The sequence below is a fragment of the Erythranthe guttata genome, chromosome 6 (genome assembly GCF_056151865.1).
Source record: "Erythranthe guttata isolate IM_541 chromosome 6, IM_541, whole genome shotgun sequence".
In the NCBI taxonomy this organism is placed as follows: domain Eukaryota; kingdom Viridiplantae; phylum Streptophyta; class Magnoliopsida; order Lamiales; family Phrymaceae; genus Erythranthe; species Erythranthe guttata.
Window position 1 is genome coordinate 16078466 of NC_142538.1, and position 20550 is coordinate 16099015.

Below are 20550 nucleotides of genomic sequence, written 5' to 3' on the forward strand. Positions count from 1 at the left end.
TATTTTTTCTTGCAATTCAAATTGTAGGAATTTTCATTTGCACCTCTTACCACTTAAACCACTAATTCACTCTTAGTAAGAGTTTCTTGAACTTAAGAGATATGATAGTTGTATCAATAGTTATTAAGATAGGAATATGATAGTTCATGTGATGTATAAAGGGTTGTTTCGGTCTAGAATGTCTTTAGGATGTCCATCGTAAATAACCGCATAAAAATTATCTAGATACTTATTGTAAACCATAGTTACAATAATATTGGAATTTTTCTGAAAATATTGGAATTAATTTTTCACTTCCAAAAAATATTGGAATTTTTCTGAAAATTCTAATTCCAATTCAATACATCTTAGTTACAATCATAGCCGAAGATTCTATAAGACAGTTTGCAATAATTTCAAATTCTGAAAACTTACCTGCTCATATTCATCATCAGGCCAACCATCGGTTGCGAAGAACGTGCAAGAACAGCTCCCGTCCCTACACATCACCAATCAGACCAAATTAAACATGCATCATAATAATTAAAAAAAATACTATTTGTTGCCAAACAAATATAAAAAAAAATATAGAACATACTTGGATGACACCAGGATATTGCAGGCAACCTACACCGTGCACGAAAAGAACAAGCCTGCTGTATTTCCGCATCACTGACGAAATTTGCCAAAAGACATACGCGATAAATAATTAAAGATATTTCTAGCTGTGACTTAACCGATTAAAACAAAAATACAAAAAAAAAAAGTGAGAAAAATTATCTTTACCTGATGGTGTTGGGAATAAGCAACGCAAAAGGATAAGTAGGGCACATTGCGTAATTAGAATTAATACTGCTTATTCTCCACCAGTCATTAGCCAATGTGTACGAGCCATCCTCGACTATTCTAGAAGAAGCCTGATACGAGCCTAATCCGAGAAGTCGAAAATACTCATTCAATAGCCGTACTTTAGGGTTTGTGTTACTGCTGAATTTTGATGGGCCGGGAACAAACGCATAGAGATCCCAAAGTCTAGCTCGCCTACTGCACCTTACTAGTGCATCGTATACACCACGCCTCTGCAAAAAAAATCACCACATTATTTCATTAAATTGTTTCATTTTGAAACAACAACTAAATTTAAGAATTCGTGTGCCAAAAAAAAATTCATCGTAAAATAGCTGAAGAATTCTAAGAAAAAAGACAATTGTATTTATTAACTCACGCAATGAAAAAAAGATCGACATTTTATCTATAAATATTAAACTCCTGCAACTTAGCTGGTGAAATGGATCTATGGGGAAGTTAGATTAAACATTTATTGTGAAAAAAATCATTGTGATCGAAAGAGTTAGCAGAGATTGTATTTTATGAAATGGAATAATGCATAATTGTTTTTTTAATTTTATTTTTTGATGTCATAAAATTCACCATTGAACTACATCAAAGAACAGTGCTACATTGCAAGCACTTGAGAAATTTTAACCCGATTATGTTGCACGTATTAAATATTCTAACACGTTATATATTCAATACAAATTACTATACTAATCAGTATTCATGTTTCATATCTTCTGGGCTTTAGTTAGTAAGCACTGCAAGTCACAGGATTCTCGACAAAGGTTATGGATTATGTGCTAATTAATTAAAAATTTCGATTTTAAGATATCCAACGTACAATTCAACATGAATTTTTAATATCTGATAAATACGAACTTAGATCAAGAAATTTGATAAAGAATAAATAACTGAAAATTTTAGCAGAAACCTAATTACGGGCACAGTTTGACGACTAACCTGTTTTGTCCGTGGTCGAAATCCAAAGATAATAATTCTCATATCTTTGCCTGCGCATCACAACAAGAATTATGTCAATAAACTACACAGGGAATTATGTCAAACACGGTAATAAGACAAATAACTATCTACACGGGGTGTGATTGATGTCACTGGTCACAAAAATTTCATGTGCGCAAAAAGAATTTTATAAATAAAAAGAATATGACAAAATGATCTTATAAATGAAAATAAAAGAGGTTACAATCTTTAAAAAAATCTCAATAGATGAATGCTAACCCCTTGACTCTAAATACGAATATGTTAAATTTTTGGACAAGAATGATGAGAATCCATACCAATGACCTGAAGCAACCGTTGAGATGGATTTTTATCGACCTGTCTGGGGGCTGATGGAAGCTTCACAGTCTGCATACACGAAAAAAAAAAAAAATCAGAATTCGAAAATTGCATAGCCACAAAACAAAGTAACATTCTTAGGCTGCATAACTTGAAAAGAGGGTAATGCAATTACGGGCAAGAAATGAACAGTGTAATTACATAGAAATGATGCAGCGAACCGTCGTTCTTTCATAACAAAAGTCTAGATTTTGTCGTACTCATAGAAACGGACAAGCACATTATGGTATTAAAAGATATAGAAGGACCATTTTGAACTGAAAAATATGTTTAAATTCATCAGCTATAATATTCAAGTTATGTATAGTTGCACTATAAGAGCAATGTAAATGCTATGTTGACAAGAACAAATGAACTAATGTGACTTATATTCAAGCTAACAAACACATTGGAGACAAATGCTAGTACCTAGAATGATGTCCCACTTAATTTACATGGATCCTAAGAAAGGTCCACTAACTTAATAAATATCAACTCCCAAGAATGATATATATATATATATATATATATATATATTTTTTATATATAACTAGAACTCCACGGGAACATATTGTAAAGTGCTTTTAGAATAGCGTAGGAATTCCTTGTATTCGTCTAGAATGTCTCTAGATGTTCCATCGTAAATAACCGCATAAAAATCAGCTAGATACTCATTGTAAACTATAGGATCAAGGTGACCTTGACCATCCATTAGGAAGTGGTCTTAGTGTAAATATGTAGGATCCATTCAAAAATCGATAGCAACAGAACATTACAACTCCACACTTATGTGAAAAAAAATATTGAGGAATTAACACACATATCATTGTGCGTCATGTACTTCTTCTAAATCATTTTCGCATTCCTATGAATCAATTACATCTCAATTAGATAAATCAAAATCCTTTACGAGTATTGACAGACTATACTTGGTGTAAAGCACGCCTCTCGAAAAATAGCATATTTAACTTTAAATTTATAGTAAAATGTGATTTGAAAGACCCATTTTCAACATCAGATGAAGTCGAAAGTACTCATTCAATAGAACTTAATCAAATACTTGACATAAATGTCAAATTAGTTGCTAGTGCACCAATATGAGATGATTATTTATCAAAATCCAACAGTTTAAGTGTATTCTTGTATTTAACTCAGTTACTTTTGATTACATCATAGGAAAACCAAAAATGGTTAAATTTTCATGGTTCATTACATTTTGAAACAACTTCTAAATTTAAGAATTCATGTGCGAAAAAGATTGATTGTAGACGGCAGACAAAATAAAAGATTGCAAATGTCATGAAGTCAAGCAACTAACTTGCTCTAAACCATTTTGGCATTCCTACGAATCAATTACATCATCACAGCTATAAAATCAAAATCCTGATAATCGAAAGATTTACCAGAGTATTGATAGACTACACTTTATGATGTGATAATACATAATAACAAAATAATATTACTAATAACAATAATAACAAATATATAAATAAAATCATGTCTTAAAATCACTATTTTCGATATCAAAATTATTAACACATTCTTAATAAATACTCAGCAATCACGGAAGCTAGTCCACATGTATGTGATCATACAAATTTGTGTGAACAAATGTAGTTATTCTCCTCAATTTTTTGTCATGAGTTTGCTTGAAATAATTTGTTGTGTAATTGATTGCACTATATTTGTTGGTTCTTGTGATCTGCAGGGAAAGATATGAGAATCACTGTCTTTAGCTTTCAACCTCAAATAGAACAGGTCAGTCACTACGATGAACAAGCATCGAAGCTGATTCAAGAGCAATACGAGCAGCAATCCAAGTTGAACCAACCAAAAGACTCTGTACATGTGCTGACCAACCGCTGTCTTGGAGAGTCGAGATTGAAGCCGGCATACTACTGAAATTGCCTCATCCCCAAGCCCATCCACCTTGCCTCTATACATGTTGCACAAAAAAATTCCAAAACGGCAGGAAAACATGGGGTCTAGTAAATCCATAAGGACAACATGGAGTTCCAGTGGTCAAACAATTTTATATTCGTCTATTGAAGAATTTATTTTATTTTGACCCTTAACATAATGGTACTTACAGGGAGAACTCAAATGCAAATGGATACATACATAACAACTGAGAAACATAATCAACCTAGTATAGAGAAATTTATAAATTGAAAATGTATGAGTGATTATAAAGAAAAATAGCAACAAATTATTGTTACTAAACATTTCAGTGGTCACTCCTTAGTAATAAAAAATAGGCCGTAATAGATATGAATCGCAAAACATATTTGAACAACGAATGAATTCGCTACTAGCTTAAAATATGAAATTTAACAAAAAAAATACATATTGGAATAACTTTCAATGTGCCAGTTGCAACTCTACTAGAGAAGCAATACCAACCCCATAGGGTGAAGCGTATGATCAATGAAGTGCACAAGTTGTGGACTAGCGTAACAATTGTTGTAAGTGTTCCATTTCCAGTTACTTCTTATTTCATATAGTTAATTTTTGCTATGATTTTTTTATTATCTTCAAGTTTATAGGGATGTTTCACTATGTTGTACGACCCGGATTTAACCGGAAATTATCCTAAAGTTGCGCGCTTTAGGTGCACAAACTACATATTTAAAAGAAAAACAACATAATTGGCGGTTCAAACCGTCAAACCTACTGTTGAAATTGTCATTTGTTATTCTTAATAAAGAAAATCATAAACAGTTGGTTAATTAATCGTTCTTGAACTACCAATACTTTGTGCCGATTATGATTAGTTATATACTAGTTACGAAACCGACAGTTACGAACCATGAATCAATGGTTCATGAACTGTGCATGGCCATGTGTACCCTTTATGTTTTTCCTATATATGAAATCATCTCCATGTAGATATGATCACAGACTGGTCCAGGTCTTGTTCTGAGTCGGATCATCTAGTTTCGGGTTGAAAAATTCATGAATCTTAACCGCCCTTATGTAAAGTGGTTAAGGTACGAGTCCAAACAGACAGTTCTAACTACTCGTCGGTTCGAATCTCCTGATTAACCAGTTTTTCATTTTTCATTTTACTGATTAGACTTGCAATTCAATTTTAAATTTTAAAAAATCAAAGTGAAACTGTAAAGCTTAAAAATTAAATTGTCTAGGTATCATTTTTTCACAAAAGGAATCAAAGCCACGTAGTCTTTAGAAACTTACCTATTGTCCCTTTCAGTGTTGGTGTCTATATATTCAGAATTGCAGTTCGATTCTCTTTCTCCTTGTACTCGTCTGGATGCTTGCCCTCGACATGTTATTTCAAAGAACCGTCAAAAATACCCCTTGTTGCAACTTGTAAATCCTCTATACAAAATTAATTATAAATATTAACAAGTAACAAATAATCTTACCGATGTTAATTTAATATCGAATAGAAGCATCTATTTAGCGAAATGATTGTGGAAAATATTGGATCTAAGCTTGGAAGAAGAAGAACACATGTTAAAATAATGGCGGTATTGAAAACTAGATAACAAATATTGAGATATAGTAGAAATAGTTAATAGAGAAGAAGAAAATTGATGAAGAAATAGGAATGATATGAGTAAGTATTTATAGCTGTGAAAATGGGAGAACTGCATTTTTCGTCCCTCGTGTTTCACCTGATTTCAATTTTGGTCCTCGTTGTTGCAAAGTGAACAAATACACCTCAAAAGTTCAATTTTAAAGAAGATTTAGTCCTCTCCGTCACATGAGCGTTAGATGCTAACGAAAAACACTATTTTGAGACTAAAATCGAAATTTAATATTGTTTTGGGGCTAAAAAATAATTAAAAATTTAAAGTACTAATTATAAATTTTTAATATAAATTAGTCATTTCCACTGGCTTCTCTCCTCCTACATCTCCCTTCCAAACCACCGCCGTCGTCGAATTCTCCGGCGAATTCCGCCACCAGACTCCTCCACTTCTCACCGGACCTACACTAAACCCCACAAGAGTCAAAACGAAGATGACGGCTGGGCAATTTTTTTCCTTTAAAATTTTTTTTTTTTGCATTTTTTTTGTTAAAATTGATATATTATTTAATTTCTTTTTTCTTCCTAATGTATTTATATCTAATCTATATTTTTTGCATTTGTTTGTTAAGATTAAAATATTATTCAACTTTTTTATTCTAATGTATTCATATTTTTAATATATTTTTAATATATATTTTCTGCACTTTTGTTTGTGAAAATTAAATACTATTCAAGTGTAATTTTTTTTAATTCATACATAATGGTATAAAATAATTTAATTATAAGTGTAAATAGCATTAAACAACCTAAATTTTGCCCTTTTTCCGGTTTACCACCTTAACCAAAAAAAGTTATACGATCACACCCAAACTCGTTATTTTGTGCCACATTGCCAATTTTCAGGCCGTTTGGAATTCACAACATGTGCATTGCCCACGGCTATTTGAAATTGTCTTTTCAAATCAAAATCCTCAAACCCTCTTATTAATCGTTGAAATTTCCCTGTGTTGACTTCTTTCTCCTTCTTCCCTAATTCTTTCATTTCTTCCTCCTTTTCTCTTGAAATGTTGCTTATTTGAGAAGAATCCCGATGACTTGGGCTGCTTTTTTCTTGATGTTAAAAAGATTCTATTAGTTTAAGCAATTGAATCAGAGGGTGACATAGCACAAAATATATGGCAATTGAATGAAGAGAAGAGCTCGATCTCTCAAATTTTGCTTGCTCTTTGTTTCTTGAAAGAGATCTTCCGCCATTTTCATTTGCTCCAAGCTTGCGAAAAAGATTGTCAAAAAGAATTGTTGTTCATGATTTCATCTGTATTTTGGCGGACATATTTTTAGGATTGTTGTTATATTCATAAATTTGATAGTTCTTTTATGTACGTGTGTTGTTTTGATTCATGTATGCTTGTGGTTTCTTGGAATATTTGTGTAGAGGTTGAACCAATATGTAAGTAAAATTTTCCGATTGAAATGGAATTTCAGGGCACAAATTGACTTATTGCTGCCTATGACCTCTGCTAGTTTCTCTTCGGGACAGAGTGGAAGAAGGGAGGGGATTCTCGAGCGCGGAAAAAGATCCAATGAAGTTGAAAGAATTGAACGAGGAGCCGGAATTAGACGCCTTGGGCAAGTTTTAAATTCAGTTCAATTGAGTCCTTACAACTTTGAATTTCATTCACAAATGATATATTCGGATGAAAAGATGAAAACCCCATGGACATGGCCATGTGCCTTGCACGTATGCCAGAATATTCCAATATTCGTCTGAAAATTAGACGAAGGTGGTTAAGTGACTCGAAATAACGAGTTTGGGCGTGTCCGTGCAACTCTTTTTTTTTTTGTTGAGGTGGTAATCCGCAAAAACGGGCAAAGTTCAGGTGGTTTAATGCTATTTACCCTAAATATAATTAGTACTTTAAATTTTTATTATTTTTTAGCCTCAAAACAATATTAAATTTCAATTTTAGACTATTCCGTTAGCATCTAACGCTCATTTGACGGAGTGGACCAAATGTGTTTAAAATTGAATTTTTAAGACGTATGTTGTTCGCTTTGAAACAAAGAGTATCAAAAGTAGAATCGAGTGAAACATAAGGGACGGAAAGTGTAATTATCCCTATAAAAATAGAAGGAGATACATAAGTAAAATCGATCGGTTAATAAAACTTGTTGTGATGTTTCGGTGATACAAATTATTTCTTATGAACTATGATTTATTTTTTCCATATTGGCATGTTCCCAGAAAACGAACCTACAATAATCAAAAGGTCCAACCGTGACGTGGTTGTTGAAGAGACATAATGTCACGTAAGAAAATGAACGTATGCTAAGAATATTGTTTGAATATTGAATGTTGAACGTATTATAAGCTTTTTTGGTAACTTAAATTTTGTTATATTTGAATAGTGTAAATTTACTATTTTAGTCCTCTAAATTATTGGACATATTTTTTTTATTAATTGAAGTAAAAATAATTTATAAGTAAAAATAAATTATGAAATGTGATAAATTTTTTTTATTTATTTTTGATAAATATAAATGCGATTGAGGTATATTAAATTATAAATTTCAGAAAAAATATTTAAGTACATTTTTTAACATAATCCTTCTCTTTCACTAAAAATATCTGATGGGTAAGTGAAAATAAATTTTTGTTTTGAATTTTGTAATGAAAAGATGAATTTGTACACTTATACCATATTTGATATTCTATTCAATATAAACAAAATCAATATTTACGAAAACCAAAATATATAAGGTGATACCGTGAATAAGAGATTATGGAAAGAGACTTTTTAGCAATCTATGTAACATGTAAACTTCAACTGCTTAATGTTTCCGCGCTTCTAACACGTTTTGTGTCCGACACTCTAGGTCATTTGACGGACACTTTATGGGCCATTTTGCAATTTATAGGAAGTTGCAAATATGTTTGAATAATAAATTTTTAAATATTTTTGTTGTTTCCCTAATTATTTAAATGATTGAATGATCAATTTTAAATTAATAGTTGATAGTACAATTTATTTTATGTTTGTACAAAAATATATAAAAATAATTTATATATAAATACATATATGATTATATAGCATATTTATACATATACACCTACACATTTAATATTAAACAAGCTTCCCCAAGCTCCCGTATCTCCAGTTTTGGGACATAACGTAGACATGACCACGGGCCGGGTCGGGTCCGGGTCCTATTTTTTCGGGACCTGAAACCGACCCGCGTGGAGGCGGGTCCGGATCCGGATCGGGTCCTTCCGAGTCCGGGCCGGATCCGGGTCAGGTCCGGGTCCAAAACTATATTCACTAGAATTTGAATTTTCGGGTCGGGTCCGGGTCAGGTCAGGGGTCGGTTCCGGGTGGACCCGAGTTTTTAGCCGTTGTAATTTAAAAAAATATATATATTTTTTGAATTCTCGGACCGGGTCCAGTTCGGGTCCGGTTTATAGCCGTTGCATTTTCAAAATTTGAAAAAAAAAAAAAAAAATTATTCGGGTGGACCCGACGGGTACTCGGGTCTGGTCCTCGGGTCCGGGTCCTCGGGTCCACCCGCCGGGTCTCGGGTTCAAAATATCGTGACCCGAAACCGATCCATACATTTTCGGGTCCGGGTCCATGGTCAACGGGGTGGGGTGGGGCGGCGCGGTCGCCGGAACGGGTCCGGGCCGAACCTGGCCCGTGGCCATGTCTAACATTACGTTCCCTGTGTCAGTTTTCCTGTTTGTCCATATCACCATTTCCATGTCCGTGCTACATAAGTAGCAATAAGTTAAATCAAACATATTAATATTGATTAGTAACTAATCAAGCTTAGTTTCTTATTCGATTTCTACTATTAAATTTTATTGATTAAATATCAATGATTTGTAACATGTGAGATTTACAAGAAAAGTGATTCAAGGTCCTAATAATAAAGCTTGAAAAGTTACAATCCATTGTTATCATTTAATAAAATTAGTAATAAACCATCGAGCGATTAGTTTTATAGGGATGACTATATAGATTTTTCAAATAGAACAAAATATAATTTGACTATATTAAAATTATAAATATTGAGGAATCACATTTACTATTGAATTTTAAATTAATACTATTATTGTAATATGAAAAGGCCAACATTTTACTAACTTATATTTGGGACAATTTGCTATAGGTCCTCCTATAAGAGATTGTATGTGTTAAAATCCATCTAATAAACTCTAGTTTCCAGCAAATTTTATTATTTGTAATTTGTCAAAAACACCCCTATTAATATATGGTAAAATAAATCATCAAAATCAAATCCCCTATTTTTCTCCGTATTATACAGCTAATCCGAAATTAGGATTGCAAATCTCTTGATATCGATTTCTTCCCTGTTTTTTCAAAACCAAAATCTCCACAAATTTTGAAGCCTTCCATAGGTTTGGGTGTATGAGCGTTTGCAATTTACAAGGTCGTTTGCAGTTTGCTTCCATTCCCTTTTCCTTCGTTCGATTTGTTGTTTCCCAATTTGCCGTCGTGTCGTTTACTGTTTAGAAATTGTTTGTTGTTCGGTAACAACTGAGGTTGTAAAAAACGCACCACCGCTACGAACGCCGCGCCACTGCCGCAGCCGCCGTGTCCGCTTATGTCTCTGTAAAATGCAAATAGCAAACTAATAATTAAAACTTGCATTATTGAATTTAAAACAACAAACTACCTATGAATTCGCCAAATACAAACAACAAATCGAACAAGTAAAAAAATCAGCATCATCTAATTACAAACAATAAAGTGAAAATATGATATGCAATATCTAAATGCAAATAATAAAAATAAAAATACAAAACAAAAATATCACACATATCATAAAAATGCAAAAAACAACAATAAAATTATAAAAAATATTCTATCAATGCAAAAATTGCAATTTGACGTTTGCAACAAAATCTACTGTTATCGATTGAAATTTGCAGTTTGCAACAACAATTTGATTTTGCTATTTCATTATTTTGTTTTTTTGCTATTTATTGAACCAAAATCAATTAGAAATAAAAACAAACATTATAAACTCACTACAGATAAATACAAAACGAGAAAAAAAAAACTCACTTTGTGCAAGCAAGGAGCGATTTATGTTTGTTGTCCGCTTTTAACTCTTTCACCGAAAAATCATCTAATAATGTAAAGCTTCAATTTTTTTTTTCTTCCCTACAACATAATCCAAAAGAATTTGAATTCCAAAGGGAAAAAAAATCGAACAGATGTAATCGAGAAAGGGTGTAGAGAAAGAAAGAAGTTGATCGGAAAAAAAAATCGAAAAGTGTTGATCGAAAAGAAAAAAAAAATCAGAAGAAAAAAGCCAGAGACACGAGATGGAGAGTGAGAGAAATATGAGAGATTATATAGGAAGAAAGATACGTAAGATTGGACAGAGAGCGAGTGTATAAGATTTGTTTTCTTATTAATTGAGGGTGTTTATGTCCATATACTAATTGTTTTGTTTTATTTATATTATTTTTTTGTGATAAAGGACCTATACCTATATTCATCTAGCAATTAGGATCTCTACCTATATAAGTCCAGAATAAGGGGTGTCTTAGCCAATTTCCCCCTTATATTTTTGCGAATTTTTACATAGTTCCGCCCCACTCTAGAATTTTTGAACCCGCCCCATAAAATCCTCACGGGTACCCGTCCCACCTAATCCCCATTGTTGGCGCCATATTTCCGGTTATTGAAGATCGAGGAAATCCGCCAAGTTTTGGAATTAAAAGATTGGCAAAGATTTGTTTTCCATATTTATTTTGGAATTTATTAGAGTCCTATTCTTATAATACTTCTATTAGGACTTAGATTTATTTCCATGTATTGTATTCTAGTTAGGTATCTTTTGTACTTATCTAGAATAGAAGTAGAAATCAACTAGGATTCTATTACCTAGTTAAATAGATTTCTTGGGGTTCAAGTTAGGTCTTAGGGCTTATTTTCGTGGCTATATAAGCCTCCAAGACATACAAGAACCGCGGGCATTATTTGAGAGAAAAACCTCTTCATAGCATCGAAGTTTTGCCAAAGGCGTTCTGCGGAGCAGGACTGTGCCATCGTTGCACTGTGCCAACATATACAGATTTGCTGTATAGATCTCAAGGGAGATCAGCCGCGTTTTCTGAAGGGAGTTCAGGCCTGAAGGGAGTTCAAGGCACGCGGAGTGGAGCTGCTGTTGGAAGAGACACGGAGTTCGAGTTGTGTACAAGAACGGCATATTACATAAAGAGGGAGTCTTTAGTGTTTTTAATAAGTCCTATTAATGTACACTGTAAATCTGAACTAGTGATATCGTGTTTGCAGGTCCACGTGGATGTAGGGCACATTTGTGTCTGAACCACATTAATTTCTTGTGTTCATTTATTCTGCTTTTAGTAGATTTATAACTGTGTTAACACAAGAATTATAGTTGTAACTGAATACTGTTTCCACAACTTAACTGTTACAACTTAGGTTAATTGATTTTTATAGGCATATAAATCAACAATTGGTATCAGAGCCTCTCACTAGATATACATAGTGTGTGATTTTGGGAATTTGATTTATTTGCCTTTTGTCTTCCACAGGAACTATGAATGCTCATATGGAAGGTGGTTCCACGACTCGCCCACCACTGCTTACTGGAACCAATTATTCTTATTGGAAGACCAAGATGAAGATGTTCATCAAGTCAATGGATGAAGATGCATGGCGCACAGTTCTGACTGGCTGGAAACGACCTGTTGCCACAGATGAAAAAGGAATTCAAACTGAGAAACATGAAAAGGACTGGAGCAAAACTGAACAGTTTGCCGCAAATATGAATTCCAAAGCATTGAATGCCATATTCAATGGAGTTGATATCAATCAATTCAAAATCATCTCAGCATGTGAGTGTGCCAAAGAAGCATGGGAAAAATTACAAACAGCTTATGAGGGGACAGCCTCTGTTCGATTATCAAAACTTCAGATGCTTGCTACTCGTTTTGAGGATCTTCGAATGGAGGAAACTGAAACCGTGAGCGATTTCAACTCAAAATTATGTGACATCGCAAATGAAGCCCATGGCCTTGGTGAAACTTACCCTGAAGTAAAACTTGTTCGTAAAGTGCTAAGATCTATGCTAGACCGGTTCGCATATAAGGTGACTGCTATAGAGGAAGCAAGTGATGTGGACTCATTGCGGCTTGAAGATCTGATCGGAAATCTACAGACCTTTGAAAACAAGCTGAACATCAGTAGAATGGATAAAGAGAGAAAAATCGCTTTACAAACTGTGTCTGTTGTGACACCATCCGTGCCCTCAGCTCCCATGACAGCACTCGAAGTCAAGCTAACAAAATCCATGTCTCTAATAGCCAAAAACTTCGGAGAACTCGTGAAAATGAATGGACATCCCAGAAGTCCTACAAACAAGCGAGAAGTTAGGAAGGGGATTCGATGTAGAGAATGTCGTGGATATGGTCATATTCAATCTGAATGTGCAAACACTCAGAAGAAGCAAGGAAAATCACTTGCTACAACCTGGAGTGACGATAACTTTGAATCTGATGATGAAAGTGAAGCAAGTGATGCTGAAACTAGTATTGACTTCTGTGGTACATGCAGGGTTACTGACGTGACAAAAGATGTTGTCACATGCACTGAACCACCACACCTCAGGTATGCTACTCGTAATCCCGAGAATCATAGAAATTTAAACACAATTTTTTTGCCCACAGGAGAAGAAGATTCAGAGGATGATGAAGAATGCTCCATTGAGATGATTCAACAACAACTGAATGATCTTCTAAAGCAATGTCATGAGGTTAGTGATGAAAACAAGCGTTTGAAGGAGAAAGTAAAGGAACTGGAAGAGGAGAATGAAGCAGTTAAAGTCAACCTGAAGGCCAAAATCGATGAGCTTGAATTGGAAAATGAGGCACTGGAGGTAAAACATGATTTTGCTTTGAAAGATATTGACAATCTAAAAGAATTGTTGAGACATTTGCGAAACAACGATTGCAATAAGACAAGGCAGATCAAGAAAAATCCTCCTTCAATGAAAAATGCTGAACCCTGCCTCAACCTGAAGTGTGACAACTCCCCTGTCGCAACAACGTTAGAGGCGTCAGTCAGTAAGTTAAATCGCACTACGATTCTTCCTTCAAAAAGGTTAGATGAAATTTTAAATGCTCATCACTCAAATCCTGATAAACTTGGTCTTGGCTATATTGGGAGTAAGTTCGATGGTAAACCTAATCCAAATCGAAAAATTAATTTTGTGAATAATACTGTCAAACCTACTTCACAACATGTTGCCTCACAGTCTTATACAAAAAAGTTTGTGCCAACTTGTCATTTCTGTCACAAAGTAGGACATGTTAGGCCAAAATGCTTTAAAAGATGGAAATTGATAAATAAGAGTTTAGCATATCAATCATCCAATTCCGCTGCATGGGATCACAATTCCCAAAGAAGATACTCTGATAATAAATGGATGAATAATTATAATGCAAACTGCTTTCCTGCTATTCTTTCTTTAAAAGCATGTACTACGAACTCTTGGTATTTTGATAGTGGTTGCTCCAAGCATATGACAGGTGTACCTAATTACTTGAAGAACCTGCATAATGTGTCTAGTGGACAAGTTACTCTTGGTGATGGAAACAAGGCCTTTGTGAAAGGAGAAGGTAACTTGGATGTTGGAGGATTACCTAACCTTGACAACGTTCTGTATGTAGAGGGTTTGAAATCAAACCTACTCAGCGTAAGTCAGCTATGTGATCTATACGACTCAGTGTTGTTCACCAAGCGTAAGTGTGAAGTGTTTGATCGAAACCACAGGTGTGTTCTATCTGGTTATAGATCCTCTGATAATTGTTATAAAATTGATCAAACTGACCAAGTTGAACAGTGTCCCCTCACCACCTCTGATATCACAGATATGTGTTGTCATCGACTGGGAATTTGAATTTTCAGGATCTAACACGAAATATTAATGCAGGTTGTGTGAAAGGTGTTCCCCAACTAAACTCCAATACACCAGATTTATGTGGCGAATTTCTAATGGGGAAACAAACTGAGAGTATTGGAAGAGAAATACCAGAAGACAAAATCACAGAAGTATCAGTACCGACATCTTATGTCACAACTGAAGATGTTACCCCTGGTAAAGAAGGTATGAAAACTTGCAATAAGCCCAAGGTTGACTACCAGGAAATGGTCAGGTATGTCTATCTCGCTTCCACTGTTGAACCAAAAAACATCAAAGAAGCAATTCTTGATGAATTTTGGGTGTTAGCCAAGCTTGAGGAACTTGAGCAGTTTTCTCGAAATGACATGTGGGAACTGGTTCTGAGCAATGAAAAGGTAAAGCAACTAGATGATGAGATATTTATCTCACAGAGCAAATATGCCAATAACGTGGTAAGTAAATTTGGGTTGAAAAAGGCAAAGCCTTTAACAACACCAATGACTTCAATTGAGAAGTTGGGACGAGATTGTGACGGCACAGACGTTGATTCCACACTATACAAGAGCTTGATAGGAAATTTGTTTTATCTTTCTGCTAGTCGATATGATATTTGTTTCAGCGTAGGTATTTGTGCTAGGTACCAAGCAAGCCCTAAAGAGAGTCATTTGAGTGTTGTAAAGCGCATTATCAGAAATGTTAGTAGAACTCCCAAATTTAGAAAATGGTATTCAAAAGATACTAACAATTGTCTTGCAGGGAATAGTGATGCTGACTGGACAAGAGATGTGGATGACGGAAAAAGCATCACAGGAGGTTGTTTCTACATGGGTAACAATTTGGTATCTTGGTACAGTAAGAAACAAAATTCAATTTCCATATCTAATGTTGCGTGTGAATACATAGCTGTAGGTAGCTGTTGCACTCAACTCTTTTGGATGCAACATATGTTAAATAACTATGGCTTTTGTGAAAAAGAGTTGCATGTCTTTTGTGATAATGAGAGTGCCATAAATATTTCTAAAAATCATGTTCAGCATTCTAGGACAAAACATACAGATATTCGTTTTCATTTCATCAGGCAATTAGTTGAGCAGAAACGTGTGACTATAGATTATGTGTCCACAGACAATCAACTAGCCGATATTTTCACAAAGCCTCTTGATTTCCTTAGGTTTGATTCCTTGCGTAAAGCGCTTGGAATTTGCCATGTGCAAAACTGAATTTTCTATGATAGTGCAATTAATATTTGTGTCCGGATTGCACTTGAATTTTTTAATCGGACATTATATGTGTCACCTAAATGTGACATCATTGTTTTTGGAATAGGAATGATGGGAGGTTCATTTTGACTAATTGTTTGTGTGTTAGTTTTTGTGAATTTATTTTTGTTTCCACAGTTAGCCATGATAGAAGTGTGTTGCCCCCTCTATCGGGAGTGATCAATGTCTATGACCTCATTCATCTCAAAGATCATACCTCTATTGGGAGAATTATGCTACCGCATATGCATCCCTGACTTCTATTTAAAAGCTATGTGGATTCTTAAGGAGGTTGCCCTCCTAATGTTTGCTTGAACATCATATCAACAAAAAAAGAGGAGGAGAAGAAAAATGGTTCGAATTCAAAAAAAAAAAAAAAAAAAAAAAAAAAGAAAAAAAAAAAAAAGGGAAGGAGGAGAATAGTCCAAATTCAATAAAAAAAAAAAAAAAAAAAAAAAAAAAAAAAAAAAAAGAGAAAAGTTGGGATGATATTCAAGCATATATTAGGAAATTCTCCTTGAAGTCCACGATCGAATTGCTGTGCTAATCGCATACGCATTCATAACCCTAAGAAAATTACATAAATTATGGTTTCTTGAGTATGGTCATGGGGTTATAGTTATATCGTGCATCCAAGAGTTTGCTCGGTGGCCTTCTATTGTGATTTTCTTTAAGATTATCAAATTAATTCATGAAAACCAAGCCCTCAACTTTTAATCTTGTGATCTTCTTGATTTTCTTTTCCTTAAAAGATGTGATTTTTTCATGTTTTTCGTTTTAAAATTTTTTTTGATTTTTTATATGGGCTTTGTGAATTTTTTTTTTGCTACTAGTTGTCTCTGGCCACGTGGCTATGGCCATGTCATCTGCCTTCTCTATTTTTTGATGTTTCGTGTAGAGAATATCTTGTTCGTTATTGGTCACAGATTGTGGGATCTTCTTCTGATTTGAAAATATCCGGTATTTGAATAGTCCTCTCTTTTTCTGCCTCTTTTCTCGGTCCTTGTGCTTTAAATATCTGCTCCTTCTAGGGTTTCTGAGTTAATTGTGGCCTCGGGCTGACTGTTGATACATGACTGTCTTGATACGTGATCTGTTCGAATCTCTAAAGAAGCATGTGGGAATATACTTCTGTTTTATCATGATGTTTGTGGGATCTGTTATCATCCTATCTTTAGGGCTTCTAGGATTTCTCAATATTTCTTATACTCTACCTCTCTCTCCAATATCTCTCTATGTTTTTCGAAAGCTACTCGTTTCTTCTCTTTTCTGAGCTCCACAGATTTACTATGGAAAGAGACAAATCGATCGAGGGGTCTGAAATAAGGAAGCACAAACAACTGTGCATCGCCGTCCGACAAGAAGTCTGAAAACACGTCAAAGTCTGTGACGACAACAGTGGTCTCTGGAGTTTCCATCTCTCTCATAGTCACAATTCCGGAGCCCATACTCACACATGTGCAGTCACCAGCCCCAAGCTCCAAATAAGGTGTTGTCTCTGATCCGCTGGACAATATTCTGGTTGAAAGTGATCCTTCCATGTCTAAGGCAGAAGATGTTGGTGGTGAAGACCATGTCGCAATTGAAGAAGCTACCTTCAGCGCCCATGTGCAGCTTTACCGGCCTCAAAGGAAGTTTGAGAGCAATTATGGTCTTGCGAATGAGTCATACGCTTCGAGTGGCCACCAATCTCTTTCAGAGCAGACTTATGCTGCCTTTACTGCCATTTATCCAACTAGATCTGAGTCATCAGAATCTTCACCAGAGTTCTAACTTTCTGTTGATTCTGCATTGTTGGGTCTCGTGGTTACTTGCGAAGGGAAATTTTTCAATGTGGCTCCTGAATTGCATAAAGATGGTTACTGGTGTCAGAATTAAATTACTGTTAAGCCTTTTGTGTCAATGACACCATAGCCGTTGTGATCACTGAATGCTGGGTTTCCCTGAAGCGTCACTCATGCTGTTTTTATCAACATTGGGGAGTACATCTTTGCTCAAAATGAAGCTCTTGCTAACTCTCGCACAAAAAGTTGAAGTGTCTGTCTTTTCCCTCGTTGATCTATCACTCGCTGTCACAACATTTCCTAGTGGGACCTTCAGCTTCTATGCCTGAACGACCAATCACTATTCATCCTAAGGTATTGGTTGAGCATTTTGATGATCCTTAAGAAGATGCTTTGTCTGTGGTCCAGGTTGCTCTCAAGGCGAAAAAGAGTTCACTCTGCCTCTATGACCTCTACTGTTGCTCCTGAAATTGGTTGTATCAATGAGAATTTTACAAAACTTCACATGAGGATTACATCTGTAACTCCTGCTTTGATCAATGACTTTTATAAGTGTCCAAACGGGGTTACTTCCAACCTTCTGTTTCTATGGACACTCTGGCCTCTATTCTCACTGCCAAAGTGTTGAAAAAATGGTCTGGTCCGAAATCTGCTTCTCATGTCTCTAAGCTGGCTCAACTGTATTCGGTCTTGTTCAAGATAGGCATTTCCAACTGGTTTCCCACTACTCACAATGCTACTCTCAATCCCACCCAAGCTGAGTTTTTATGGTGCATCACTCATGACCTCAAAATCAATATTGGTGAATTGATTTTCAATCAGATTGGTGTGTTAGCCAATTCCCGCACCGAGCGTGAGCATCTGCCGTTTCCTTCTTTGATCTATCAGCTTATGATCAAACAAGGCATGCCCACTCGTAATGCCACTCTGTTGGATCCTCCTGGCCGTCCAATCACTATCCATGGTAAGGTCCTCTCTGAACATTTTGCTGATCTGCCTGTCGATCCTTCTGTTGTTCAGACGGTCCCTCGTGCGAAGAAGGCTCCAATTGTCTCTGCGTCTATTCCGCCGCCAGTTGATGTGGTCACCAAGGATGAGCTCACTCGTTTTCAGGAGACTATCCAGGCTCAGCTTGCTCAAGGGTTTTCGTCTATTCAGGACCAGCTTCTTAAGACTTTGGCACAGTCTGGTCAGAAAGGGGGAGTAGCAACAACTCCAGATGCAACTCCGCATGCCCCAGCAAAAACTTCAATGATGAAGCAGCAGTCTACAACCGCAAGGCAAAGCGTCCAACAGTTCTCATGATAATGATCAGCTCTCCGACTATGATTATTAAGGGAAGTTTCTTTGAAAATCCTTTTTGTTGTCCGTTTTGAACTGCTTAAATTTATGTCTTATTTAGGACTGTTATAGTTATGATTACTTTCATGTCTTTTGGATATCACCTTGGTTATCTTTATTTTGTGCCTTGGGATTGTTTTGGATAACTTTGTGCTGCAGGAAATTTCTCTGTTACAACATCTATGTGTTGCAACTTCTGTTGTACTAACAGTACGTGATGCAGGGGGAGTTAATCATTCCTGCAAAGAGAGAAAATCTCATATGCAGGGGGAGTTCTTGTTAAATATGGATTCTGACCAATCTATGCCGAAGGGGGAGATTGTTGGCGCCATATTTCCGGTTATTGAAGATCGAGGAAATCCGCCAAGTTTTGGAATTAAAAGATTGGCAAAGATTTGTTTTCCATATTTATTTTGGAATTTATTAGAGTCCTATTCTTATAATACTTCTATTAGGACTTAGATTTATTTCCATGTATTGTATTCTAGTTAGGTATCTTTTGTACTTATCTAGAATAGAAGTAGAAATCAACTAGGATTCTATTACCTAGTTAAATAGATTTCTTGGGGTTCAAGTTAGGTCTTAGGGCTTATTTTCGTGGCTATATAAGCCTCCAAGACATACAAGAACCGCGGGCATTATTTGAGAGAAAAACCTCTTCATAGCATCGAAGTTTTGCCAAAGGCGTTCTGCGGAGCAGGACTGTGCCATCGTTGCACTGTGCCAACATATACAGATTTGCTGTATAGATCTCAAGGGAGATCAGCCGCGTTTTCTGAAGGGAGTTCAGGCCTGAAGGGAGTTCAAGGCACGCGGAGTGGAGCTGCTGTTGGAAGAGACACGGAGTTCGAGTTGTGTACAAGAACGGCATATTACATAAAGAGGGAGTCTTTAGTGTTTTTAATAAGTCCTATTAATGTACACTGTAAATCTGAACTAGTGATATCGTGTTTGCAGGTCCACGTGGATGTAGGGCACATTTGTGTCTGAACCACATTAATTTCTTGTGTTCATTTATTCTGCTTTTAGTAGATTTATAACTGTGTTAACACAAGAATTATAGTTGTAACTGAATACTGTTTCCACAACTTAACTGTTACAACTTAGGTTAATTGATTTTTATAGGCATATAAATCAACACCCATTTTTTTAAAAACAAATAAAAATGCTATCTACTTATAATTTAAAGTTTCAACAAACAAACCAACAAAGTACAAATTTAACTTCAAATCTCGTTCAAACCCCTATAAATTAAAAATATCCATCACATTTTAACATAATAATTAATAAATATATATGAATAATATATGTGGGGGCGGGTCTACGGGATATGTATATACAAACGCGTTCCCGTCCCATGTCCTCAGTCAAATTTTTATGTCACCCCATCCCCTGCCCTATATTTTTTCGGGGTGGATAATAATTTAGAATTTCGAGTCGAAAGGGGACAAATTACCATCCCTCTCAGAGACTTAACTATGAAGGGGCCACGGGCGGAGGCCGAAAAAAAAAACATTTTTTTCTTTTAGTTTGTTTTACATAATATTTAAAAAAA

The 20550-nt window shown here is 35.3% G+C and overlaps 1 protein-coding gene across 1 annotated transcript; it reads right to left on the reverse strand.

The window, feature by feature from the left end:
- Nucleotides 1-363: 363 nt before the first annotated feature.
- On the reverse strand, nucleotides 364-1842 carry LOC148770291 (phosphatidylinositol-3-phosphatase myotubularin-1-like). Its single transcript, XM_088818940.1, has 4 exons — nucleotides 1777-1842; nucleotides 766-1058; nucleotides 578-651; nucleotides 364-478 (listed from the first exon to the last, which is right to left on the reverse strand). The coding sequence occupies exons 1-4, from the start codon at nucleotides 1816-1818 to the stop codon at nucleotides 411-413; spliced, it is 477 nt and encodes a 158-aa protein (XP_088675066.1). The 5' UTR covers nucleotides 1819-1842; the 3' UTR covers nucleotides 364-410.
- Between the last annotated feature and the right edge of the window lie 18708 nt (nucleotides 1843-20550).